Source organism: Cololabis saira, chromosome 11 (genome assembly GCF_033807715.1).
Source record: "Cololabis saira isolate AMF1-May2022 chromosome 11, fColSai1.1, whole genome shotgun sequence".
In the NCBI taxonomy this organism is placed as follows: domain Eukaryota; kingdom Metazoa; phylum Chordata; class Actinopteri; order Beloniformes; family Belonidae; genus Cololabis; species Cololabis saira.
In genome coordinates this window covers 16315412-16330867 of record NC_084597.1, presented here as the reverse complement: position 1 = coordinate 16330867, position 15456 = coordinate 16315412, and the positions used below count along the sequence as shown (strand labels likewise).

The 15456-nt window shown below is 41.6% G+C and overlaps 1 protein-coding gene across 2 annotated transcripts; it reads right to left on the bottom strand.

Moving 5' to 3' along the window:
- Positions 1-1104: 1104 nt before the first annotated feature.
- egfl7 (EGF-like-domain, multiple 7) lies at positions 1105-14804 on the bottom strand. 2 transcript variants are annotated; one of them, XM_061733810.1, is made up of 9 exons: positions 14619-14804; positions 10200-10438; positions 9185-9307; positions 7603-7715; positions 6117-6212; positions 5809-6033; positions 3794-3870; positions 2655-2817; positions 1105-1589 (listed from the first exon to the last, which is right to left on the bottom strand). In XM_061733810.1, exons 2-9 carry the CDS (start codon positions 10277-10279, stop codon positions 1570-1572), a joined length of 897 nt encoding a protein of 298 aa, XP_061589794.1. In that variant the 5' UTR covers positions 10280-10438; positions 14619-14804; the 3' UTR covers positions 1105-1569. The 2 variants fall into 2 exon arrangements, with proteins under 2 accessions (XP_061589794.1, XP_061589793.1); XM_061733809.1 differs by having other exon boundaries at positions 1105-2817.
- Positions 14805-15456: the final 652 nt, after the last annotated feature.

Below are 15456 nucleotides of genomic sequence, written 5' to 3'. Positions count from 1 at the left end.
AGAAGTGGCATGGCCTTAGCTTGTTTGAGAGCAGTCATACCTGCAGTAGCGGTGGGCAAAAATATTGATATGGCAATATATCGCGATACTTTTCCAGCCGATTCAATATCGATATTCAAAATTTGAATATCGATTTTTTTTTTTTTTTTATTATTATTTTTTTTATCCCCGATCTTTTTCCCATTATATCACCCAGTGCTCCTACCTAAGTGACAGTCCTGGGCATTGCCACTCTCTACCAACCCTGGGAGGGCCCTGCACTGAGCTCAGGTTTTATTTCACGTTTTATTTCATTTTATAATTTATTTTTTATATAACACAATTGCCTGTCCTTAAAAAATGAAAAATAATGGACAGAGGTTTATTTATTTATGGATTAATATCTATACTGACTGATCACTGTGCCTGTCCTTGGTTTTAGTACCCATCTTTCTTGTGTTTATTATCATTTGCCACATAATTAAAGCAACCTCATACTAAATTTAATGTTAATTTCATATGATGTAAATAATATGAAAAACATATACAAATATGTTGTAACTTTAGCTTGTATAGTTATAATAAAACATTGTTTTGACTCAGTTTGTCCCATGAATTGTCACTATAATCTGATGAACGTGCAACTCGGATTTTAAGATCCATCACTATCATCTGATGTACATATATACAACTTGGATTTTAAGATGTGTAATGCATTTTTAAATTTTTCAGTGAACTATGTAGAATATAATAATCGGGATATCGCATAATCGGGATATCGCAATGTGTATCGTATCGTGGCTCAAGTATCGTGATGCGTATCGTATCGTGAGGTCCTTCCCAATACCCACCCCTAACCTGCAGGCAAGCAAAGTGTTTCGTATGCATGTGACTGCTGGCTCAACATACACCTCTGTATTAGGTATATCTGGTATAAATGTAGTGGCCAGTAAATGTACATAGGTTACAGTGTTCGTGTCCCAACCCAGTCTGTTGCCCTTTGCTGCTCCCCTTTCTCTCTATCACTAACCCCATTTCCTCTCTCACAACTTTGCAATAAAGATTACTTTCTACACTTATGTCCAGTAATTACAAAGTATATTCAGTCATTAAGAACACATGGTGTCTCGTTTAAGATTTTTTATTACAAAATGTTACAAAACTTTGTGAAAATGTCTCTTGGAGCACTAAGAAATTACTCAAAGTACATCATTTAAATAGATAAATACAGTTGTCCACATCAACCAAACGGGACAGGCTGCACTGATTCCAAACAAACACAGAAACTAAGTGGTTTCTTTGACATTTAATCTCTGTGGAGTTTGATTTAGAAGCTGCAGCCGCAATGTAACGGTGAAACCAACCCTGCCGCGGGTTTCTGCTGCAAAAATCAAGAACTTGACAGGTTTTCAGAAGAAAACGTGAACCTGTCAGGAACAGTGAAAAATCACAGATTTGTTCAATGGTTGCATCACAGCATAACAAAGACCGATGCTGCTTTCTGCCGTCTGCTGTCCCTTTCGTGTAGACTTAAGCCATCTTGGTGCGCACATTCTCGGTCACTGAAATAATCCCAGCCGTGCTCAGCAGCTAATTCTCTTGGCAGGAACCTGCAACAGTGAACATGGAAAATGTTACTACAATGGGCAGCAAACAAGAGGTGGAGTTTTAATTATGCACTTTTTGATCTAGCTGCTCTTCTTCCTGCCCACAGCTGTTACCCCAATTCAAGGGATGTTTCGTTGCTATTAGATTTTCTCATTTTGGGAAGGAATTGTGTTTGTAATACACAAGAAAGTAATCGCTGATTAAGACCTGATGCATTGCGTCATCGAGTTTCTTACAATTAAATAAAAAAGCCTTCAATGAAGCCCAAGGTTTGAGGCAAAATTATTAACATAATGATTTGAATCCATGTCCCAGCCAGCATCTCCATGTGGGCCCCATCTGGGTTAAAAGTGGCCCACTTTGGTATAGAGTGGGCCCGGACTTAAAAGGGGAAAATGGCATGGATCCAATCTGGTCAATGTGGTTTCAGGCCAAAAATAAGGGGTTCATGAGGGATACAAGTCTGCCAAATGGGCATGGACTATGAAAGGGGCACATTTGTGTGGGTGCTATACAGTTTCAATAATATATACCTCGGGGCCTCGCCTAAATCCAGGTACATCCCACCCTCACAGCGGAGGAACCCAGGTGGGACCCATTTTGCTGCCTAATTCTAACTCATAAGGGGCCTCACATAAACATGCTGGCTGGGATTTGGACAGAAATGTAAAGAGCATGCAAAGATAGATTTGATTTCAAAATAAAATGTCCTGACTGAAAACCTGGTCTCCCAGTTCCCCACCAGAGAATCCCACTGGAAAGGGTCCAAATCTCAGTTTATTCAATCATTAAGTGCCTTCAAAACTAATAACTTAAGTTTGCACTTGTATCAGTTATGTCATCTTCACTTTACTGCCCTAATCTCATTAAACTTTAAGAGCAAATATATCACTTAATGTAGTTTCAATGTACCATTTTGTTTTATCATGTATTAGGCAAAGAGATTATTGGATTACTGATAAAAGATTTCATGAAGTTATTGGATTTTTATTTATCAGGCCTGCAGTTGGTCTCTTTTCTGGGAAGGTTAGCTCTCATGGTGTTTGACTCGGAGTGTGGCTGCTCACACGTGCCGAGGCGCTCCTCCAGAAAACCAATCTGCTCGCTGAGAGAGTCGATCCGGTCCAGTTGTCGGAAGGAGTGTGACAGTAATGTGGTTTTCTCTGACATGAAATCGTCCAGTGACATTGGGAAGAAGCTGTTGAAGGGAGCCAGTGCCAACTGCAATTTCTAAACGGAGAGAGAGAGAAGTATAAGAGGAGGTGTGAAGGAAAATAATGATGCTATTATACGGTCATTATGGATTTCTCTATAAGCACAAGCAGGATTTGTGGTAAAAACGACTGTGAAGGTCTGGTGGTTAAAAGATGGTTGGATTTATACATCGTAAATGTATGAGCCAGACGAGGGGGGCACGAGAGTAGGTGGCTTTCATGTGTGAGTTCAAACATGTTCATCAGGTCTCCCATTAGGGCTGTTCGATTTTGCCCAAAAATAAAATCTCGATTTTTTTCTCTCAAAATCTGATTTTCGATTACGATTATTTTGTGAATTGACAAAAGGCAAAGAAATGATTTCAAATATGCTGTTTTTTTATTGAACATTTGCCCCATTGGGCTTTAAGTGCAAACTTTGCTCTTATTAAACCAAAAATGAATGAATAAAGTGCAAAACTCTGTAAAATAAGTTGAAAAAAAGTTTTAAAAAATATAATAAAATATAAAGTTTTATCTCTGAAAAAAAATCAGCAAATCAGCACTTGCAAACATACAGTAAGTTATATTTCCAATTAAATAAAACAAGACATTTTCTAATTAAACTAAACTGGGTCTTTGCATGCTAAATAATAATGCAACCCATGAAGGAGGTAGAGGTGTGTAATGTCAGTCATTACATTTGCTATTCACATTTGCAAGTTTTTTGCAAGGAACACGAGCCGGTCTACCGCATCTGGCTTGAGGGATGCCCGGTGACATGTTACAACGCCCCCTCCTACACTAAAGAGCCTCTCCCATGGGGCACTTGTCGCAGGTATTGAGAGGTATTTCCATCAATCATTAATATGGTATCAATCATTAATATGTGCAGACAAAAAAAAAAAGTGAAAAATCGATTTTACGATTTTCACGTTTTAACATCGTTCTAATTACATAATCGCGATTACGATTTAAAATCGATTAATCGAACAGCCCTATCTCCCATGTACCTTTTCCAGGAGCTCTACTCTGTTCCTCAGGCTCTGGACCTCCTCCGTAACGTTGTCCAGCAGGCTGAGCCTCCCATCTGTAGAAGACGCACAGACACGTCAGAGAATGACCACAGCTGTAGATGAGTGCAGAGACGAGCTACCATTCCATTTACCAGAGAAGTGGTTCTGGGAACGGTGTCAGACCCCAGTTAATCATGTAAGAGTTGAACCTTTCTGAACACCAGACTCGCTGATATCAACTCCATGTAAAGCACCATAAATGAAGTTTCTTTTAATTTAAAGATTTTTTTTTTTTTTGGTGAGGTGGTCGAGTTGAAAGTTACATGCTTGGAATTTCCGACTTCTGGGTACGAATGGACCACACCGACACACATAGCAGAGAATGATGACATGTATACCACTGTGATTCCTTAGAGCATCCTGCCACCATCAATCTTTCTCCTCTAGTGACTTTGCAACATATCTAAACTGGAAACCAATATGAGCATTGCAAAGGTACCAGGAGACCAAGAGCATCGGCAGAAGGGAGCGATCATATACATGGGAATGTTTTCAAAAGCTTGTACGCAAGCTATAAGAGAGACCACCAGAAATAGACGGGCACAAATGTTCCTCAGACGACTCAATCCCCTCGAGTGGAGAATGTCTCCAGAAGCAAGACGCGGATTGGGATGCAGAGTTAGGATCCCCCCCGCCCCCCCGCTCTCTGGTTGCACTTCTGCAGACGGACTGAAATATTTTCAATCTCTCCCAGATGTGGTCCACAACTGAGACGAGAATAAGCTGAGAAACAGAGTGAGGAAAAGGGAGGAGGAGGTGCAGGAGAAAAAAAAAAGGGGGGGCAATGACCCCCAGCAGACGGGGTTGATGGAGCTGGAATGAGAACACGAACTTTGCCAAGAACAGATTAAAAAAAAGGCGGGAGGTTGCGAAGCAGAAATGTAGTCTAAGACTCTTGGCAGGGCGAGGGTGTACTTTCTCAACATCTAAACTTGTGTTTATGTTCGTAAACCCCATCAACATCCCTCTGACATGTGTATGTGAACAGATAATAGGAACTATCTCAAGTAAAACATGCTGAAACAACATTTGTGCATCTTAGCTGATCAACGAAGAAAAGCATGCTGCCAAAAATAACCCTGTATTACTCTAAAAAGTACAAAGACCCGTCATAGTCTTGCTTTTTACCTCCTTCGTTGGTGTATTTTTCTGACTTGTTGCTGACTTGGCGATTCATTCTGTAGTCACGGGGGTTGAACTCTTAGAAGTGGCTGTTTAATTTCTGTCAAGTTTTCCAAAGAAACTGATAAATGGAGCGGAGATTGGAGCAGAGCCTGAGAAATTTGGCAATCTCTCGTCTGTACAGATAGAGACAGAGATATTTTGTCTCTGAATGTGCAGGATGCAGCATCCCCCTTCATTTTATAGTTTGGTGAGTCAGAAAAAGATCCCCAAAGCTGGAAAAAGTTGGGGTAAATCAAAAGATAAGTTTGATTTTAAGTTTCGTGTTGCGTAATTTCTCCCAAGAGCAAAAATGAATATCCCGGGGTCGACAACATTTCTCGCCATGGAAGGAGGAGGTTGTGTTACTTTGTTGCTAAGATACAAAAAGCACATATAAACAAAAATTGACTCCTTTTCCTTTTTCATTTCAAGAGAGAGCGTTGCAACAGTTTTAAGAGGTCTAATGCAGTGTGTGTGGGGTGAAGACATGTCTGCATTAGCATGGACGCTTTTATTGAAGACAGATGTTTGCCTCGCTGACAGGACTCTTAGGAGCGAACCGAGTCATTATCAAAGGCTTAACGATCCCCGTCTCGCTGCGTGGAGCCGGCCCGCATGACATCCGTCTGGAGTCGGCACCAGCCGCAGTGCATTATTACTCACGGTACGAGTTGAGAGTGGCATAGCGCGTACCAAAAGTAATAATGGACCGCGAAACTGGCCATGTGGTTGTCTTCTGCCCTGCTGCAAAACAGAGAATTGGACTGTGTCGCATCCAGCTCATTTACCCGTATCGGTTTGACCACCCACTGTTGTCTGGCTGGTGTGGGAGGGAGGTGGAGGAGGAGGAGGAGGAGAAGAAGAAGGAGGAGGAGGAGAGGCAGGAGGAAGGCTCTGACAGGAACGTCCGTCTCCGGCGAGCCTGAAGCCCTCTCTGCACACACATCTGTAGCTGCCAGCTGTGTTCACGCACTGTTGGTCGCAGGGATGCCTCCCCTGGCACTCGTCCACGTCTGAAGGGTGAGAGGGAAAGAAGGCAGGTGTAAATATGCACACAGACACTCCTGGGTGTTTTTGCGTGTCTGGATATAGATACCTGTTTGACACTGATGTCCCATCCAGCCAAGAGGACATGCACACTGGTTGGGTCTTAAGCAAGTACCACCATTAACACAAGGCCGGCCACACACAGCTGTGGAAGAGCGATACAGTCAGAACAAAATACAAGAGTTGTCCATTCACAAAGCAGCAACCCCCCCCCCCAAATTTTGATCATACATTTCTGTTTAGTTAGTTTAATCTGCCCAAAAACAGGCTGTGGCTTGAAGATTTTTCACCAATAATTAAATAGCTTAGTTTGACACGAGATTGGATCACCTTAGGGGACATGCAAACCCACTCTGATTATTTATTTATTTTTTGTTGTTTGTTTTTCTGTCAAACATCATCATCTGGGCAAATTTATGGACGTGGTGACCTTTTTTTTTTTATTTCGTCTTTCATACCATTCGGTGGCCTCAAAAAAATCTCACACTCCTATCTGGGCGTATGAAGGTTGCTCAATAAGCCAATTGATAGGAAAATGGTTTGTGCTAATTCAGATCTGAAGTTAGATTTCAAAATTTTTTTATATGTTTATGCAACAATTTTCCATTTGGTTCACATTATAGAGAAATGGAGGCTGTTAGTTTTGAGGCTTGTTGCACCCCTGGTGTGCATGTGTGCCCGACTTCACAGTGGCCATGGATGGATGGATGGATGGATGGATGGATGGATGGATGGATGGATGGATGGATGGATGGATGGATGGATGGATGGATGGATGGATGGATCCATTGTCTTCTACTGCAGGATGTTCCTCTATTACATTGAATTGAGAGGTCATCTAGCCGAAGACAAAGGGGAACTAAAAGCTTATCCAAAGCTCTAGAATATCAAGAAAGAAAGAGGTTGTCAAATCTAACCAGTTTATTTTGAGGAAAATGTGACTTTTTGTGACCATCAAAGGCAACAGCAGATTACTTTGTCAAAACCTTGGAGAAGTCATTAAATGACTAACATACATCTAAAGACTGTAAACCAGAGCTTTTAGTTGAAGACTACAGATTTTAGAAACATTGGGGATCGTTAGAAGTCTCTATTTACATCTTACGACCGCATTTGTGGAATAACATCTTTTGCACGAGACGAGACTGCAGATGCGCCATTACATTAAAAAACATGTTTGATTTTGTTGTTACCCCGGGACAACTGAGATCACTTCATGGTTTTCTTCCCACACCGGTAAATTTTGAAACTGCTCGTAAAATAATTTAGCATAGAGTCGACAAAAACTGTTAGGAGCAGAGTTCCAACCCGGATGATCCGATCTAAGCACCCAACAACTGTAAAGAATCTGTTCGCAAGCATCTCTAAAACCTTTCAATAAAAATGCATTGTTTCTTTCCAGTTCCTTGCTTTGTGCAATGACGTCTCAATATTCTTTTAACCTCTGCAAATGCCCAGCTGTTTCTTTAACATTTCCGCTCATCAGGTGCAGGAGGAGCAGCGGCAGAAACCCACCGCACGCTTCTTTACGCTACCTTGGTTGCAGCTGTGAGAGTGAAGTCTTCGCCAGCCCGGGCAGCATTCTGGGTAGGACTGCGATGGTGAGGCGGTTCTGCTCACCTGCCGGTACGCCAGAGAGTATGTGGTCCTGCGGAGACAACACACGTGCAGAGACAGAGGGTTTTATTTGAGGTTTTCTGATCACCTTCACCGCCACGTGTGTGGTGGCGTCTTTTTTTTGTTCTTGGTGTTCTGCTTCAATGCCACAAATGCTGATAACACATAGATAGGTCCGATACTATGACCAGAGAAGTGAAGGTGTCAGACGCTGGTGACTTTACTGCAGCCTGCTGAGAACGCTTCACAGGAGGAGAAGGTGGTACAAGGTGATGAACTGAGGCAATAACACCCTGTAACCAGTACTCGAGTTGTAAAAGAAAATCAGGGGGGTTGGTGGATTTTATCATATGGGGACAGATAATTTGTGCTGATTACAAATAATATAATATATTACAAATAATAGCACTGACCAAAACACCTGCAGAAATACTGCAGGAATGACATAGCAGCAGTTAAATGCAGCCTTCTGTAAGCTTTAAATCAAATACATCAAAACACAAAAATAAAAAACACTTTTCTGAACTTATCAATATGACTCTGTCCTTCACAGGATGAGTAAAATGAATCTTAACAAGAATATTTGTCTTATTTCTAGTTAAAATGTCTCATTTTAGTAAAAGAATCTCATTACACTTAAAACAAGACTCATCACTGGAAAAAACAACAATTTTCACCTGTTTCAAGTAGATTTTCACTTGAAATAAGTAGAAAAATCTGCCAGTGGAACAAGATTGTTTTGCTTGTAATAAGAAGATAAATCTTGTCCCACTGGCAGATTTTCCTACTTATTTCAAGTGAAAATGTACTTGAAACAGGTGAAAATTGTCAAATAAGTTATTTTTTTGGTGTTATTTTTCTGATGATGGCTCTAAATGTTGAAATAGCAGTAAAACCACATTCATTGATGAAATGACATAAGGGATGGAAAGGGGGGATGGCAGTTTTACAGGGGGGATGATTTTGACCGTTTTTATTTCAGGGGGGGATGCCATCCCCCCTCATCCCCCCTCAACTCGAGTACTGCCTGTAACCCACCTGGATACGTGTTTCATTAAAACAAACTGTAACTGGCCCACGTTGTGACAGCAGGAATGAAAAAGATCCAGAAGTGAACTCTGGCGGTGAGGGGTGACTTATGGGAGAATGTGTGTGTGAGTGTGGGGGGGGGGGCAGCAGCGTGAATGATGGCGAGCGTGAGTCCAAAACAAACAAGGCTGCGGTCTCTGCGGGCAGGCAGCTCATTTCCCGTAGTTACACAAAGTACTCGATATTTAGATTCCGCTCAATTATGCCACCGTGACCCGGTTCTTTGAGCGGTAGAGCGTGCGTTTGTGTGCGGGGAAGAAAGCCGAGCTGTACTTGTGAGCGCGCTCCTAACCCTTCCCCCTCCTAAACATGTCAAGCATTGCTTACGCCTGCGCTATACAAAGATGTGGGGATGTCGCCGCAACGCGAGGCCTTTGTTGTGTGTGAGGAGAGTTTGAGGGGGGGGCTCACTTGTAGGTACTGCAGAGGCGATGGCCCTGACACAGGGTGATGTAGGGCTTGTGCACCGGCTGAACGTATGACTCCGTCGTCATGACTACGGTGTGACGGTGGTCCTGGCGGCACACTCTCCTCCTGTAGAAAAAGATGTTGGGAAATATTAGGAACAATTTTTTTTTTTTAAGTTTGATGCTCTAACAAAGTCCCCGACGTGTAGTTTGGGATGGTCCGAGTCTGAAAACGTCTCATTCAGTGAGACAATTAAATTTTCTGACTCGTGGGACATCACCGATCCAGACTAGAGGAGGATTCTTGGGTCTCCCCGTCTCTTTCTTCCTCCCTGCTTCACATTGTGCAGCATTTCTTTAAAAATTACACTTATTGAAGAAAGGGGTGGAGTCAAGTTAAGTAGCTGACTCCGCCCCCTGAAACCAGCTGCTATAAGGAGAACTGTAAAGACCAGGTTTTAAATGGAGCTGTTGTACTTTACCTCTGTGCTATTTCGACTAAAACATCTCCCAAACATTTAATTAAGACCTCAAAAAACTGGGATAACTTTTTAAAAAAGGACTCAATATGTCTCCTTTAATAGTGACCCATAAGGAGCGGATGTTAAGTTCAGTTTTGTCAAGACTCCAATGGTTTGAGTCATTTAAAACCAAATTGGCTCCCTTTTGTCCTTGAAATACTCCAGATTTGGAGCTTCTGTCTGACCAGCAGAGTCACTCCTGAATGCAGTTGAGAATCAACTTATGACCTCCACGTCTACTCTTGACCCCCCTGTCCTTTTAGTTTACTTTGGTCTTCAACTGAAGGTGACAAGCTGGGCCCCTTCGAGCGGGCGTGTTTAGATGTCATTTGAGCAGTTTTTGCATGGTTGAGAATGTCAACTCCGGCGATGAGACTGCGAACACAAACAGCTCTGAGTGACAGCCGAGGTGGACATGTGTAGCTGAGGTTGTTACGAAGCTGCTGACCAAATGACAGGCCATAATAAACACAGGAAGAGTGAGAAATGAGCTATTACCCATGGTGAGCCAAGAACTGGGGAGTGCCCATCACATGGAGGATGAAGAGGGAGGAGGAAAGGAGCAGCGTTTGGTACATGGTCTTCCTCTTTCCCACGTTGCCTCGCCGGGTTTCTCACACTATTCTCTTCTCCCGTTGGAGGAAAACGAAGGAGAGGATGAAAGGTGAGGAGCTGGATGGTGACAAAAGTCTCCGCACGACTTTTTCTTCTCCTTCAGGAGGACAAACCCGGGCTACCTGCAAGAAGAGGAAATGTTGAAACATGGAGGTGTCTCCACAAACTGATAACGAAAAGCAAATCTCTCAACGAGAACGTGAAGGGACTACACTTGATTCCTGCGCAGCCACAGGTCAAGGCGTGAGATGCGTTACGTCTATGATCCCAAAGCCCTCTTCGATCACATTCAATGTGTCAGTGTGTGTAGAGTCTCTGTCACGCAGCAGCAGGACACGAGAAGAAGCTGAGAAACTGAAGAGCAAAAACTCCCCAACTCTTATATTCTCAAGAGCCGGAAGTCATCGAGCCGCAGATAGAGAGCCGGCTGCAAAGCAGTGACTTGTGTTTCAGGAATGAATCTGAGCAGTGTCTGAAAAAGGGAGGGAAGAGGGTGGAGGATGCAGGGGTCAAAGATACCACAAGCGGGAAAAAGTACGGAGACCCTTAGTCAAAAAGCAAAGTATCATCCAGACAAGTCGTAATTTTAACAAGCACAAAACACAACAATAAAACCATAAACAACAATTAAAGGAAAACATCAACATTTAAGAAACCACAGCACCTAACAAAACAACAAAAATTATGGAGAAAAAATATCAACGAAAAACCAAGAAGTTTCTTCATTTGATAAAACAAAATTTGATATATATATATATATATATATATATATATATATTTTGGGGAATCACCTTTGCAACAATACAAAGGTCCAGTTCTGTGACTTTTTTTTTCTTTTTTTTTGTCTTATTGTTAGTTTTTGAATCTTCAAGTTAAAAAATCACAATCTACTTTTTTATTCGGTTTTAAGGCATAATAAATCATTATTATGTACATTATTTTGTTTCTTTCATGTGCTGCTTCCTTTTCCACACTGAGCAGTTCTAAAAGTCAAGACTTCAGTGTCTCGTTGGCGTCATGAAGGTTTTAAATGTCGACCAGACAAACGTATTGCTTCCCCTCAAACTGTTGTGTAATGTTCCCTGCATCACACCAGACACTGATAGCAGCTTTCTAGGAAGAAGTCTGGATGCATCCACACAGACAGAAGCACGGGTTCGAGTGCACTTATATGCAACTTGCATGTGCAAGCCTGAGTTTCTGCTTTCACACCTGTACAGATTTAGAGGCTACAGTCCAAAATACCTGGACAAAGAGATGATGTACAAAAATGAGACAGCAATTTCCAAGCAAGGCCTTAAAGAGTGTGACACGGCCACACAGCAGAAGATGAACCCCTGGGAAACGTCTCACTGAATATCATAGCCAGCTGGGTGCAGTTGCAGGTTATGAGACTGTTGTCTCCTGGAGAGTCCGCACTTATCTTGAAAGTGATGCTAATCCTCGGATGACAGCCTGCGTGTCTCTGTGATCCTCCTGCTGACTCTGCGCCAGCAGACACATCTGAAGCCTGCGCTCATTCATAAACCACAGCTGGAGCTGGACAGTCACTGTGAGGACACTGTTCCAGGAGGGTAACACCAGGGGCGTCAATTGGGTATGGCAAGGTATGGCAGCCGCAACACCTTTGCTTCAAGGGTTAAATGTAAATGTTTGTTTTTTTAAATACATTTATGGAATAACTACAAATGCAAATAAGAACAACATGATCGATTTCACTAGTTATTATACACTGCAAAAATTCAAAATCTTAACAAGAATATTTGTCTTATTTCTAGTTAAAATGTCTAATTTTTAGTCTCTCTTTTTTTTTAAATCTCATTACATTTAAGACAAGACTCAAAAACAACCATTTTCACCTGTTTCAAGTACATTTTCACTTAAAATAAGTAGAAAATCTGCCAATGGAACAAGATTGTTTTGCTTGTAATGAGAAGATAAATCTTGTCCCACTGGCAGATTTTTCTACTTATTTCAAGTGAAAATTTACTTGAAACAGGTGAAAATGGTCAAATAACAAGTTATTTTTCTGGTAATGACTCTTGTTTTAAGTGTAATGAGATTTTTTGACTAAAAATGAGACATTTTAACTAGAAATAAGACAAATATTCCTGGTAAGATTTTGAGTTTTTGCAGTGATCGAGACTGCATTTGAAAAAGTTCCAATTTTCTTGACCACACAGATAAGCTACATACACTGTAGCAGACTTCTGTGATGAGTGTTTGCTGGACGTGTTGATTGATACTCTAGTTAAGTTCTGTGACTCGTAACCTTGCCATACCTTAGGTTCCACTGAATTGACGCCACTGATTTCCTACATGATTTTTAACATAAATTATTTTCATAATGATAAAAATCGCGTTCCTTGCGTGATCGAGCACATAAAAAAAAAAAAAAAATCAATTTTACACATTGAATAATTTAGTTGCAGTTCCTACATCTACCACGGGGAGTCGTGGTTCTACAGCGCCAGTTTCTAGAGAATCAGCAGAGACGCCAATATCTATCACATCTTTCCTTCTTAAACACCCTCATGTTACACACACGCGGAGTCACGGACTCGCAACGTAAAGCGACGACTCGTAAACAGACGCAGAGACATCAATGCAAATAAAAGTTTCGTTCAGGACGAGTTCATGACCGCATCAACCCAAACTCCCGAGCACATGCACAAGAAACAAGATTTACAGAAGAAACGCACAAACCGTCCAGAGAAGAATCAGTCTTTTGAGTTTTGTCCCGTAAGAATCACAGACCCACGCTTTGGGGGACGGGAGAAAAAACACCCGAGGCTTAAGCAAAAGTACTCCTGGTGGGGTAAAAGTCCAGTGATAACAGGCAGGTTTCTCCTGGAGCTCAGACTGTCAGAGCGCATGGGGGGTGATGGAAGGACCTCCTCCCCGTCCTCCAGCTGGGTGTCCCGCAGCTCAGGCCGGCTGCTCTGAGGGGGGACCCGTGTGTGACGTCAGAACACACACTGGATGCAGATTAACCAAATTTTTTTTCTTTTTTTCCCCTTCATATTTTCATTCACAACCTGCTGCTACACTTAAACAGACCGACAGCTGGATGAGCAGCTGCAATAACTAGAATATACGGGGTGAAATGGATTCTCCATACAGTAATATACAGGATTTGTACTAAAATACTTACTAGAAATGTGTTAGACTGAATATTAAAACAGGAAAAAGAAATAAAATAATCTTTCTGAGGGTTCTAACATATACTTTTGACTTTAAAGGAATTTTGTTGCACAGATGAGTGCAAATCACACGAATCATATTTATTAAGAATAATTATAGTAATAGCTGACCCCCAAAAACCTGTGAAAGTGTCATTTAATTCTCTGTCAGATGATCACAATGAGAAATGTGAATTATATTAAGGAATAACTTTTCAGACTGGAATAATCTAGTTCCCTCATTTTTAACTCCACCCAATGTCACATTTTGCAGCATTAGCTTTATCTCTGAAGTATGCAAAAATGTAACGCCACAAAAAAAGATAAGAAAAGACACACCCCACAAAGAATTAGTGGAGGTGGAGTTAAGATTCTGCCCCCCCTTAGTAAGCTTAGTAAATGTGGATGAAAATGAACTTGTGGAACCACTTTCCTGTGGTATTTTGACCAAAATGCGCCACAAACATGCCTTTAAAAGCTAAATAAGCTGCTTTAACTTTTGAAACAAGGATGTGACATGTTCTCTTTAATTTTTTTCTGTGACTTTTCATTATACTTGTCTAATAATTTACTGAATATTTGACACTATTGAACACAAAATACTTTATATAAAAACTAGAAGGCCTGTACTTATGTAATAGAATAGATGGTATGGATAAAATTGAACTGAATTGAATTAGATTAATGCAGGAAGCTGATTATGCGGAGTATATTGCCACACATTTTCAGAAGCATTCAGGCACATTGTGGCATATTCTTCATAAAAACGATTTTGAAATGCTCTTTCCAGTGTACACCAGCTATGATCCAAGAGCAAAAACACCTTACATCTCTTTGTCATCCACACTAATGACACTGCTCTTTGCTCCAGATCCATTTTTTACACCTCTAGCAGCTCTGTAGAGCTCTGCGTTTAAGTAGTTTCAAATTTATGTCTCAAAATAATACTTGTGTGTTGTGTTGATTCTTTGTAGATTTTCAGACTTTTTTTGCGTCCATATTTTTCGACACTGAACGCGCATGCGTAAATCACTTTGCACTTTGTTGTAACAGTATGGCCACTAAGGGCGATTGCAATCATCGAGAACATCTATGATTTTAAAATGTGTAACAATCTTACCCCGTCAGTCTGGGTTCTTCAGGTGCGTGTGCGCGCGCAGGCTGCGCTGCGGCCACAGGCACGCGCCGCCGCTCCGGTGCGTAAAAGGACGTCTCCATGGTGCCAGTTTCTTTTTAAGGCCCGGCTTGTGGGGGTCTCAAGTGAGAAAACCTCGCGGATGATTCGAGGTGCTCCCTGCGACTGGACTGGGGACAAAATGAAATGTCGTTGGGCGTTTTGACTTGCTTTTTATGCAGAGCTTCCTGTGGAACGCAGGAATTGGATGGACAATCCCAAACCGGACTTCCTGTGACTGTTTGGCGCTGATAAAACCCGTCTCCTGCACAAACACTCTCCATCCTGCTGGAATCTGATTTTGAAGCAGTTTTCTGCTCCCATTGTGAAGCAAACTTCTTGAAGAGAGCAAGTGCCTTCCAGCCTTCTCTGTCTTGGCCTTCTGCTGCCTTTGGAGAGCAGAAAAACTGCATGTATACTATTTTATGATCCTCAATCACACTGCTTCTGCCATATTTCAGTGGATAGGGCATAAGAGCATATATGCCCATGTTTACACTCCTTAGAGATCAAATCTGTGAAATTGCAGCTTGAATAAGCCAAACAGTTGGGCGATAAGGAGGAAGTTTCGTCTTCCTCCTTCTGCTTGTGTGCACCAGTGCAGCTCACTCCCGTTTGGGAAAAGTAAAATCCACAATCACCCTCTGAAATATGATTGCTTTAATGTGCACTGGCATTAAGTTGGATAGGACAACATGTCTGTGTCCACTGAACTGAAGTCCAAAATACATAAAGTCAAATATTAAACATTTTTTTAGCATTTTGAAAAAGGATTAGTGAAGTT

Bases quoted from the DNA above. Each gene is read 5' to 3' on its own strand.
- egfl7 (XM_061733809.1), bottom strand. From the start codon at position 10,279: ATGTACCAAACGCTGCTCCTTTCCTCCTCCCTCTTCATCCTCCATGTG. The intron at 7,716-9,184 runs GTGAGCCCCCCC...TTGTCTCCGCAG, and splicing joins CGCCTCTGCAGTACCTACAA to GACCACATACTCTCTGGCGT. The intron at 2,818-3,793 runs GTACATGGGAGA...CTCTCCGTTTAG, and splicing joins GAGTAGAGCTCCTGGAAAAG to AAATTGCAGTTGGCACTGGC.